This window comes from Mustela erminea, chromosome 10, assembly GCF_009829155.1.
Source record: "Mustela erminea isolate mMusErm1 chromosome 10, mMusErm1.Pri, whole genome shotgun sequence".
NCBI lineage: Eukaryota > Metazoa > Chordata > Mammalia > Carnivora > Mustelidae > Mustela > Mustela erminea.
In genome coordinates this window covers 38,532,046-38,544,549 of record NC_045623.1, presented here as the reverse complement: position 1 = coordinate 38,544,549, position 12,504 = coordinate 38,532,046, and the positions used below count along the sequence as shown (strand labels likewise).

At 46.5% G+C, this 12,504-nt stretch overlaps 1 protein-coding gene across 4 annotated transcripts in view; it reads right to left on the bottom strand.

Annotated features, from left to right (window-relative positions):
• The window catches only part of MCOLN2 (mucolipin 2), a 54,870-nt gene extending 44,055 nt beyond the window's left edge, over window positions 1–10,815 (bottom strand). Inside the window, exon 1 of one of the 4 annotated variants that reach the window (XM_032301960.1) lies at window positions 10,728–10,815. In XM_032301960.1, the coding sequence (XP_032157851.1) occupies window positions 10,728–10,804 (77 nt within the window). In that variant the 5' untranslated portion in view covers window positions 10,805–10,815. Of the gene's footprint in view, window positions 1–9,502; window positions 10,006–10,056; window positions 10,363–10,727 lie in introns of those variants that run through there. The other 3 variants (XM_032301962.1, XM_032301963.1, XM_032301961.1) reach the window with 3 other exon arrangements.
• Between the last annotated feature and the right edge of the window lie 1,689 nt (window positions 10,816–12,504).

Genomic DNA, 12,504 nt, shown 5'->3' with positions numbered 1-12,504 from the left:
TTTGGCTCAGATCAGGATCTCAGGGTTATGAGATCAAGCCCCTCAACAGGCTCCACTCCGGGCATGAACCTGCTTGAGATTCTCTCTCCCTTGAGATGCCTGGGTGGTTCAGTTGGTTAAGCAACTGCCTTCAGCTCAGGTCATGGTCCCAGCATCCTGGGATTGAGTCCCACATCAAGCTCCTTGCTCGGCAGGGAGCCTGCTTCTCCCTTCTCCTCTGTCTGCCGTCCTGTCTGCCTGTGCTAGGTCACACTCACTCTCTTTCTCTCTGACAAAACAAAAAAGAGATCCTCTCTCCCTCTTCCTCTGCCCACCTCTAAAAATGGTCACCTTTTTCATAGTAGATATGATTCTACTTACAATATACAGATACACATTCAGAGATGGTGGATGTTCTTTTAGTTGATGGGGTAAATTATCAAAAATCTTTGGGACAACTTCTCTAGTCTTGGAGCTTCTCAGAGCTCCAACCACACCTCAGTGGCTGTTCTTCTGTTGTCCCTGCTGACATTATAAACTCCTTAGCTTGGGGGGAGTTGGGGTTTGTTCCCCTAGCTCCTGACAGACATCACTGCTTGGGGATTTCATATCGATGCAGTGGTGATAGAACGGGATGGTTTTCCTAATCCACAACTCTCTTATTCGTCCTAGAGGATGACACAGCAGAAGCAGGGGAACCACTTCCCCAATCGATGGTTTCTCTATCCTTAGCACAGGGACCAATAAGTACCACCAGCCTTCCAGGAACCCACATCTGGGGAGCTCTGTTTCATCTGGTCCCACCTTCCCCCCCCAACAATGTCATCTTTTCCTCCCAAATTTAAGAGTGTACATAATTTCAAAAGAACAGTAACAAACCTCACCCCTGATTTTCATTCCTTGGAGGAAATTTCTTTCATGTTTCTCTTCAGTTATTTATTTTAATATTTCTCAATAATGTTATCCTACTATTTTTTACTCTTTTAGATATTATAAATTTATATCCTCCTATGGAAAAGATGATTTTAGCTCCTACATCTGCCATCTGCTCCCCACCAGCAAACATATACATTCACCTCTCCATTGTCCCAATAAAATTTTAATAAAACTTTTAGATAAATTAATATTCAAAATTTACAAAGTGAATATGCAAATACTTTTCATAGTTGAGCCAGTAGTACACTGTGATTTTATAAATATAAATATAAATTATATTCATATATTATATATAGATGTAAATTATATATATATATATATATACATATATATATTTCTTTTTTTTTTTTTTAAGTAGGCTCCATGCCCAACATGGGGCTTGAACTAACAACCCTGAGATTAAGGGTGGCATGCTCTACTGACTGAGCCAACCAGGCAACCCCCACCCTATTTTTTATTCTTTCTTGTAAAAAGAAGATTTTGGTGTTTAATTGCCTTTTTCCCCATTTGCTCAGTTTTCAGCATACCGACAAGGGCTTATCACTAAACTGGCTGAATTGCCAGCTCCCTTCAATATAGTCAAACAAGTGGGGCAACTTGTCAATTTGTTTCAACTCATCATTCTGCATACACCCTCTTGCTCCAACCTATACACTGGTTGCTCCTAATCCCTATTAAGAGCCATCCATTTGGGAATTCCCTTCACCTTCTTTCCAAATTGGATTCCGCATTTCCAGGACTTCCTTTATTCCCTCATTTCTATGGTGAGTATCCATCCATCCCTGCCTGTGAAAGGAAGCCTGGAAGGTAAATTTTGAGCCTTCCCTTGATAGACATTGCTAACTGCCTGCCCTGTATCCATTCCTCCCTTCTTCCTGATTTTGTTGAGAATAAGGTATATATTCACACCCAAGGATAGGGTCATTCAATAGAAGAGCTAGGCAAAAACACAAAACCCCTGTTTACCAACTCAGCCACACACAGAGTCACCTGGGGGCACTTGAGAACCACGGAAGCCCAGCTTCCACCCCCAGAGATTCTGGCCTCATTGGTGGGGGTGCAGCCTGGGCATCTGGGTAGGGGGAGCTCTTAAAAACTCCCCAGGTTATTCTACTGTGCACCCAGTTTGAAATCCTCTACCTGAGAGATTACAGTTTCTGTCTCATTATTTTATGAATAAGACAACTAAGGTTCCCTAACATTGCAATCCGCCCCAAAGAATGCAAGTTGCTGACCCTGACAGTATTCCTTCCTGATACCAGAATTAAATATTTCTTAAGGAATCATGGCCTGTAGGATAGTAAAGAATGAAGAAAAAAAGTGTTATGTGCAAATAAACTAGTATTTCAAATACACTTTCTCCCATTTCGAAATGTGCGGAATTTAGCTGACAATAGGATCCTAGTCTCTAAGATCAGGAGACTTCTACACGGTCATGTTATCAAAATGAGAAAGAAAAAACAGGTGAAGCCATCTGATGGGACAAATCCAACATTTACTTTGCTCAGGGTCTCTGCGGGCTTCTGACTGTCTAGAACATTCCATCTGTTCGGCCCCGTTGGAACTGCTCGAGGTGCACCCTCGCCTGCTGCAGGCTCCAGTTGCCACTCCTCAGGCGGCAGCGTAAGGGCTCAGCAGCATTCGACACAGCTGACCACGACATGCCCTGGGACCACCTCTTCTCTCTGCTTCTAGGTCACCCCACTGCCCTGGTTTTTCTGCCTACCTCACTGGGCATTTCCCGGTCTCCTTCGCTGGCTCCTCTCCCATATGAATGGGAGTGCCTCAGGACGTGCCCCAGGGTTCCTCCATCCCCCGCCCTGTCCTCCCTTCTAGAAGACTTTGCCCTGTCCTGTGGCTTTAAATACGACCCACGTGATGTGGACTCTTCACATTTGCCACTCCTGCAAGTCTCTCTCTGGAACAGACTCCCTTATCCAACCTCTTCCTTGATACTCCACCCACCTAAGAGATTTCTCAATCAACTCCCCACCCCTTTCTCCACCCATCTGCGCCCTGCAGCTATTCAGATGTTTCAGCTGTAATCACTTCCCCTATTAGTGGTTACCCCCTCCTTGGCTATGCAGTAGAAGCACCTGGGGACTTTTCAGTGCCTGGCTTCCAGCCCCTAGACATTCTGATTTAATTGCGGTCCAGTTATGAGCTGAACATCAAGATTTCTGATAAGATTTCCGGGTGATTCTAGGGGGCAGGAAAGTGTAGAAACATGTGCTCCAGAGCCCTACGATGGGTCCTCCTTTTCATCCATCCTCACATCCAATTGATCAAGTCTTCCTTCAAAGCACGTCATGGATTAGTCTCCATCTCTCTCTCTATCTGACGCAGCCTCCCTGGTCCACGCCCTGTCACTTCTCACTTGACAACTTAACAGCCTTTCACTGTCCCACAGGTTAGTCAGAGGGGTAATGTTAAAAGCCCAAGTCAGATATCATTCCCTGCTGAAAACTCTGTAGTGGCATTCCCCAGCTCTCAAACTAAAATCCAAGTCCCCCCCAACCCCCCCCACCACATCATTGCCTAAAAGTCTCCTGCCCCCCTCCTTCCCACACCCACCCTTCCTCTTCCTCAGTACCCCACTGGCCTCCTTCCTGGCCCTGGAACATCCTGATCTGGACATACGCATCTGCTGCTTCACCTGTCCTCCTCTCTGCCCAGCTCTCTGCATGCCTGGCTCCCCACTGCCTCTCCCATCACTGAATTTCCTTTATAACTAAGATCACATTCTTCATTGGTCTTCCCTACAAGAGAACTGCATGAAGGCCTGGTCTTGCTAGTCACTATATCCCCTAGCATACAGCAGAGCACCTAATGCATAAGAGGTATTCAATGAATACTTGTTTGGGGAAGAAATGGGTCAATGAAGGAGACAACAATGCTGACAACATGAACATTTCCTTGGCCAGCACCTGATAAAGTGAACTAATAATAATGCCAGCCACAGAAACAAATATAATAAAAGCAATACAATAACAAGAATGCAAAGTCTAAAACACGGGTAGGAAAATTTGAATTAAAAATATACTGAAAAGGTTTGCTTAGCCAAGATACATTAGAGAGTTTTAGGTAATCGAGGTGCTTGGTTTGCTGATAGAAACCCTATTTTGTTTCAATTAATATTCCTAAAGTCTTTCCAAAGAATGAATGATTCCATGAGTTATCACGAAAACTCACAATCCATCGGGGAGAAAGAAAAGGAGTGTCCTCCTTGAAATTAAATGCAAAAGTAAAACTTAGATACATTTAAGCAAATAAAATTGGTTGGAGCATATGATAGACATTTTTAAAATAGGATTTGACATGGCCTTTCTAAAGATGATGAAATTTACAAGCCAATGAAGAAGACTGACAGATCTTTACACAAACATCTATGATTTCAAGAAGTTAAAAGAATGCAGAAAAGGTCTGCAATATATTTGAACAGGCAGAAAAGCTTATGACCTGTTATCTGTAGAGAGCTCTCAGCTACAAGTAAGAAAAAGACAACCCAGTGTAATCACAGGCTGAGGATCTGAACAGTCAGTGAACATTTAACAACAACAAAAATGGGGCTCCTGGGTGGCTCAGTGGGTTAAAGCCTCTGACTTCGGCTCAGGTCATGATCCCAGGATCCTGGGATCGAGCCCCGCATCGGACTCTCTGCTCAGTGGGGAGCCTGCTTCCACCTCTCTCTCTCTGCCTGCCTCTCTGCCTACTTGTGATCTCTCTCTGTCAAATAAATAAATAAAATCTTTAAAAAACAACAACAACAAATATGGACTAACAGACAAATTGGTGAAAATCTGAAGTTTTATTTATCATAATGAGAACAAAACTCTATTGATGGAAATGTAAATTTCCCAAGAGCACTTGGGACAGTAACTGGGATCTATGAATCAAAGTTCTATGGATTTATGCCACAAATGTGGCATAACAAAAAACAAGATAAGGTTTTCAAAGGAGGTGTGAGTTTTTCAGAACAAGCACCAGTCAGAATGATGGCTACAAAAATGTTCACTGTAACCCTACTGACAACTTTATATTGGCCTAAAGATGTCTATGCATATTGTTAATTTTTTTAAGTTACAAAACAAATATATTGAGGTTCTATCTTTCCAAAAATGTTGACATTTATATCTGTAATTAGACATCTTAAAAGTCTAGAAGTGCATAAACCAGGGAAAAAAAGTCTTGGTAATCTGGTGAAGTCGTGTTATATGTAATCTTAATTTTCTTCTTTAAATTTTCCACATTTTCTTGATTTTTGGTGACTGACATACAGATTCTTGAGTTACCATTATGAGTTAAAATAAGCTATGTCAAAGAGGATCTAATAATACATGTAATCCAGTATTTCCCCGCCCAACATTCATGGGGGAGAGAGAAAGTGGGGAAGTCATGCAGAGGCTGAACTGCAGCGTTTCGGTGTTTCCGGGGGTGGGGGTATCACAGGGCAATCTGGCAGATGGAAGACTTTAGAAAAATCCCAACAAACCACATTGGGTTTTTTCTTCTACTCCAATTCTTTTGTTTGTTTGTTTGTTTGTTTGTTTAAGATTTTATTTATTTATTTGACAGGCAGAGATCACAAGTAGGCAGAGAGGCAGGCAGAGAGAGAAGGAAGCAGGCTTCCCGCTGAGCAGAGAGCCTGATGTGGGACTCGATCCCAGGACCCTGAGATCATGACCTGAGCCGAAGGCAGAGGCTTTAACCCACTGAGCCACCCAGGCGCCCCTTCTACTCCATTGCTTGCAATGAACTGATTTTGTCATGATTTGAAGAGTTGCTGAGAGAGAGACAGAGAGAGGAAGGGAGAGGGAGGGAATGAATGGGAGGGAGAAATAGAGAGAGAAAGAGAAAGAGAGTGATCCAGACAGCTGAGGCTCTGGGGTAGTTAGGCCCTAACTAAAGGAAGTCAAGGAGGGGGGAGAAAAAGAAAAAAATGAAAAGGAAAGAAAGTCAAAGAAAGAAACCTTGGTTACCCTCTAAGCATAGCTCTCAGAACATAAATGAGGTGCCCATTCTCATCCTGAGAAGCACTGGGAAGGAAGACTGAAGGGCTTTTCATTTTCCACTAGAGCTACTCATTAAGAATGTGCATGCTAGGGCGCCTGGGTGGCTCAGTGGGTTAAGCCGCTGCCTTTGGCTCCGGTCATGATCTCAGGGTCCTGGGATCAAGTCCCGCATCGGGCTCTCTGCTCAGCAGGGAGACTGCTTCCTCCTCTCTCTCTCTCTGCCTGCCTCTCTGCCTACTTGTGATCTCCCTCTGTCAAATAAATAAATAAAATCTTAAAAAAAAAAAAAAAAGAATGTGCATGCTACAACTTTCAGGAATTTCCCTAGACATGACCAACCATGTCACCAAGTTCCTATAAAATCATCTCCCATCACCACTCTGTTGCCTCTGAGCAGCAGAAAAGCAGAACTAGTCTGCGCATTTTAAAAGTGCTTCTTCTGTACAAGTCACACCCCTTTTGAAAACACATCCTGACCAATCAGCTCTCTAGGGCAGAGATAAGTAAAGCAAAACTCATTTCTCAGCAATACAGGATTCCCAAAGCACTTAAAGCTGGAGAAGATGGGGCGGTTGGGTGGCTCAATCAGTTAACCTCGGACTCTTGATCTCTGCTCAAGTCATGATCTCAGGGTCCTGAGATCAAGCCGCACGTAGGCTCTGTGCTGGGCATGGAGCCAGCCTAAGGGGGAAAAAAAAAAAAGCTTGAAGCTTGAGAAAATGACTGGAATTATGGCATTCCTTATATTTTTCTTTCTCTAACATATCAATAAGTGCCCAATTTAACAGGGTCATGCTGATGCCTATCCCTAAGGAGAAGTAAAATTAAAAGCCACAAAGCCATAATTAATCATTTTCTCCTCAAACCACTAAATGAGTTTACCTTATTTTTAGACAAGCCCACCTCCGTGTCGGTTGGGGAATCCCTAGATTCACCCTATCTCTAACAATTCCCTGCAGTCACCATAAGTGACATGATTTTTTTAAGCCCACCACTTAAATTATGGGTGTCCTGGAATTATAGCAAGGACAGTATTTCTGAACCTTTAGCTTCACTAGTCACCAATTATTGCCTGACAGATGCTTTACGCTGAAATACCAGATGTATTCAAGGGGAGATCACCTTCAAAGGAGAAGAAAGGAAGCCATCTCCCAACAGAGGGGACAGGAATATTGGCATCCCTCCCACCCCCAAAGCTGTCTTGTCACCCAGGGACTTGGGGGGAGGGAGAGGGAAGGCAGCAGAGACCCAAGATCAAAACAGAGTAGAAAGCTCAGCTAGGGGTAGGCTAAGGAAAATGGGATGAACCCCCCCCCCCACCCAGATGATTGCCAAAGCAAACCAACCAACCAATCAACACTTGGCGTTAAACATCTGCCCCTGAGAAAAATATTGCAGTCTGAGTAAAAGGAATGAAGTCTGGAAATAAAATTTCTTTTCTCTATGAATCTCACAACATGTGATGTCAGAGCTCCCCGAAGGGAGCTCTCACTCTTCAGAAATGACACAGGGAACCTAGAACAGCCCAGCCTCAGGGAAGATCCCACTTCTAACTTTCTGGCCAAAAGGGTTTCTTTCAGCTACTGATTTTACTTGTAAGTTGTAGCCACAAGAAGCCACCTGTTTTCCCACTAAGCTTTGAGGTTTGTCTTATCCTGGGTTTCACTTCACTGATAGAGAACGAGCCTGAAGAGCTCAGTTTATGAATATAATCATTCCTGACTTTCAGTTCTCTATTCTCTGCCACTCTGTTCGAAATTTGTCTCTCTACATTTCCTCCTTGCTTCATTAGAAAACATTTTATATTTATTATTCTATTGTTTAAAACACCACTTTTGATGCTCCTCCTTGCAAGAAAAGAACATGGCCTCCTCAAATACTTCATCAAGATTTACCGATTTTTTTTTTAAGATTTTATTTATTTATTTGATAGACAGAGATCACAAGTAGGCAGAGAGGCAGGCAGAGAGAGAGGAGGAGGAAGCAGGCTCCCTGCTGAGCATGTGGGGATGTGGGGCTCGATCCCAAGAGCCTGAGATCATGACCTGAGCAGAAGGCAGAGGCTTAACCCTCTGAGCCACCCAGGCGCCCCAAGATTTACCGATTTTTAAGGGCAGGAAATTAAATCAAATTGGCACCATTATGTTGGCCTCTGCATGGGAACAGTAAGGCAAAGAATGGAATATGGGTGTTTACAATGGGTCCAGGCCACAGAACCTGGTTTAGGGGAGGTTTGCTACAGAAGGCTAAGTTTACAGTCATGGGAGTTTGACTCAAAGTATGAAGAGGAAGATGAGCTAGAATCTTGAGACTGCTGACTCAAAAAGAAGAAGCTGCCGGATTCCCCCACACTTGGGCTATTTGGTTAGCACATCACAGAGATGTTGAGCAGTTCCTGAAAGTGTGAAGCCCACATCCCACCTCTGCAGAGAACAAGGTAGCTGGTCCCTTCAACAGAAAACATCAGAATTCCTATCCTGATGTTCTAGAGAACTTCTCCACCTGTCTCTTAATGACCCCTTCTTCCATTCTCAGTTTACAATGATACAATCCAATTTCCCACTGGCACCGCACAACCAGACATACACACACATATATTTCAAATCTGAATCCTTTCGAAAGCTGTTTGTGGGTAGAGCCGAGTACGTGTTCCACACTGTAAGAATGGGAGCCTCTGGTAGCAAGGAAAAAAATGAAACAAGATGGGATTGGGAGGGAGACAAACCGTAAGAGATTCTTAATCTCACAAAACCAACTGAGCGTTGGGGGGTAGGGAGTGGGTGGTTGGGTTATGGACATTGGGGAGGGTATGTGTTATGGTGAGTGCTGTGAAGTGTGTCAGCCTGAGAATTCACAGACCTGTACTGGGTGGGGGGCAAATAATACATTATTTGTTAATTTAAAAAAAAAAAAAAAAAAGAGTGGGAGCCTCTGGAGATACTCTCTGGAGTGGATGAAAATGGTTAACTCCTGGAGGAAATAGGCTGAGAAAAATACTGGCATAAAGATTTAAAAAAGAGAAAGCCTATAGACCACACCCACCATAAACACCAGCCTGTTTACCAGCCCAAGCCGAACACCATTAATAAAGCCAGAGTCCATTTGCTCCCCCTTTCAGAACAGGGGTTTAGAGCTAAAGCAGATGGAAGAAATGTATAATTTCTGCCCATCAGCCCCATTAAAAATAGACACCTAGCATTAAAAGAGATGGTCGTTTTTGGTGTAACATTGACCAGTATCCAGTTGTCAAAAAAGTTGTATCAAAGTTATGTCTTCTCATTCAAAACTGACCTTGCAAAATTTGTCTCCCTACTTTTCCTCCTTGCTTCATTAGGAGATTTTATATTTATTATTCTGTTGTTAAAAACACCACTTTCGATATGCTCCTCCTTGCGAGAAAAGAACACGGCCTCCTCAAATACTTCATCAGGATATACCGATTTTTAAGGGCAGGAAATTAAATCATATTGGCACCATTATGTTGACCTCTGCGTGGGAACAGTCAGGCGAAGAGTGGAACATGGGTTCCACATACACTAGAAAAGTATATGCCACCCTTGTTTGGAACTACTTACCTGGACGGCCAGCAGAGATCAAGTGAGTGCTTCTCCCGAATTCTGGCTTTCCTTGCTAGCATTGAGTCCGTGTATAATAACACTGAGAACGCCACGCAGGAAAAGCAGGAGAGTCTCTACATTATTTTAAGAAAATTTAACGGCCCACCTCTATATTTGTTTTGTGAGCAGAGGCGGGGGAGCCAAGGCCTGTTTGTACTCAACCCCCCTCCCCCACCCCACCCCACCCCCACCCCCGGGCTCAGCGGCGCAGTTGGGTGGTTGCAGCTCTGACCACGGAGGTGGGGCCTCTTGGCAGCATCACCCAGCTGAACTGTACGCCTTTTCATAAAAGCAGAGGAATGGGGGTTAGCCGCACTATAACCCTCCCACCTGAGGAAAAGGCCTGTTTGTTCCGGAAGGCAAAGCCCAGCCTTATTTAACCAACTGCAAGCAGTGAATGTAAGCACTCCCAAGGCCCCAAGTAAGCTCCAGTTTAGAACAGTAAAGGCATCCACTTGAGGAGAGTTCCTCCAGAATCTGACATCCTGAAAGACACAGCTCAGGCGCCTCACCTGATCGTTAGCCTGAAAACACCTGATCCTGTCTCGGGCTTCCCGGCCTCGGGAAACCGATAAGGCTGCGGGGCCAGTGCCTCCGCCTTCCAAACTTTCCACAGCTTTCGTTCGGGGTTCCGAGCAAGAAAACCCGCTCAGTGCACACGCATCTCGGCCTTCCCGGGAACGCCTCCCCCAAAGTCGGAGACCTTCCAGGCGGGCTCCAGTCTCTTACCCTTCCTGCAGCCGCCGGCGCGCGCAGACCCGGGCGGAGGGGTGAGGGCGGCGGCCGCCGCGGGGACGGCGCGGGCGGCTGGACCGCAGGGCTCAAGTGCGCGCCGGGAGCCCAGGGCGCGTGGCCCAGGTGTTCCCGCCCCGCCCCCGAGCCACCTCCTCCACCTCCTAGCCTCCCGCCGGGGCAAGGCAAACGGGGCATCTAGTGGAGAGCTTCTCAACTCGGGCCCTAGGGCACTCTTCCCACGTGGAACCCCGCGGGCCTTTCGGAGCCCCGAGGGCGGGAGGCAGCGAAGCGGAGGCCGGCAGGGCCGGTGGGAGATGGAGCGGAGGTGCGTCCGCCAGAAGACCCCTGGAGGAAAGCAGCCCGGGGAGGGGGCGGCGGTGGGGTCCCCGGGGAGGGACCGTGGGATGCTGGAGAGCCGGGCGGAGCCGGGCGCCTCGGGGATACTGACCTGCCTCGAGGCCCCCAGGACGCGCCTGAGGCTCCGTTCCACGCCGGCAGGTCCAGAGCCTCCACGCCAGGAGGCATGGTGCGGCCCCCGTGAGTCAGGAGCAGGAGGCCGAGGGTGGGACGGGTGCACCTGCCTCGGCCCCGAGGAACCGGCCCGAGGCCCCCGCCTTCTGGTCTCGGGTGATGCTGGGAGATGCGGCCGGCCGGCCCCGCGTCCCGGGTGTCTGCCGTGAGCTCCGGCTGGGGAGAAGCGCCGTCCGAAGGGAACCGAGTGATGGAGCTCCACACTGCCCCCGGGCGGCGGGGGCGCGCACTCCCTGCCCTCCGAGGCCGCCTGCCTTTCTAGGCTCCGGTTTTCTACACCATTCCGTGCACTAACTCTAGTCATTTCTATTTTGATACTTTCGGGACTCGGTGCCAAGCCGGATGCTGGGCACTGTGGACACCGGGATAAGAAAGAGACGGCCCTCTGCTCTAGGACTTTGCACCATCGGCAAGTTCATCGGATAAGTTCATTCGTTAGACCGTGTTTGTATGCTTAAGTACACGATCACACGGCGCAAGGGCCACGTCCCGGAGATATTAAGCGCTACGGAGGCACGAGGAAAAGAGAAACAAATCTCCTTTCGCTCTCATGAGGAAGCTGGAGCGGACCCTCGGCGCAGGGAGTGCGCGTCCGCGTGGCCCTGGGCGGGACAGAGGGATCGCGCAGACTTGCAGGACCCGAGCTGGGGGCCAGCGGCAGCCTGAGCCCGAGCCTGCGGCTGCTGCCGCTCTTCCCTCCCAGGGCACAAAGGAAAGGACACCGGCCTGCTGGACACCGGGCATGAATCTTGGAAATGAGGTTCTCGGGCACGTGCTCAAATGTCATGCTCAGCTGCGGGTAATGTTGACTTGGCAGTTTGGACCCTGCCGACAGCCTCGTTTCCGGGGAGTCCTATTCCTTCTTTCCCAGTGGTAGCAGCAGCAAAGTCCTGAGTTCAGGCGATTTGGATCGGCAAGTGCTTAAAAGGTTTCTGGGGTTAGCTATAGTAGAATATTCTGCCAGGTAATTATATTAAAATGCGCCTGCAGGTAGACATAATTGGACAGAATGAGATAAATAGATATACATAACTGATCCTCTTCTGAAAGTCACTTTTAAGGCAAAAGTGCCTATTCTAGAGTTCTTAAGGTGCCCACTGGTGCAGACAGGCTTGGAAAATCCCGTTTGCGTAATACTGGTCCTATAGGTGGGCGCAAGGGTAGTTTGGTTAGGTTCCTTTTTGGAAGAGGAGAGGAAATGGTACAGCGTGGTTTTTGTGGGGAGGATGTGGACTCCATGAAAAAGACAGACTGTGGCTTGATTGGAAAATGTTGGAGGAAGCATATGGAAAGTAAGACATACTGTGTTTATATATATATTGTGTAAATATGTACACATATTACATATCCTGTATATAGTATATGTATATGCACAGTTTTTACGCTAAGGAATTTTCAAGGCTTTTTAATTGAAAGAAAATTTACCTATTAATCTCAAAACGCTAGGACTCCACTAAGAACAACAATTCCTTTAGAGAGGGACTGTAAACTGGGATAACTTCTTTTTATATCAGCCGACTTCTCATTACAGGTGTTTTCTAAAACTTCATATTCCTACTAAATAACTTATGATTGGGTATTTAAAAAGAAAATTCGTTGTTAGTAGTGCATTTTTTTTTTTTAAGACTTTACTTATTTGACAGATCACAAGTAGGCAGAGAGGTGGGGGGGCGGGCAGAGAGCCTGATGTGGGG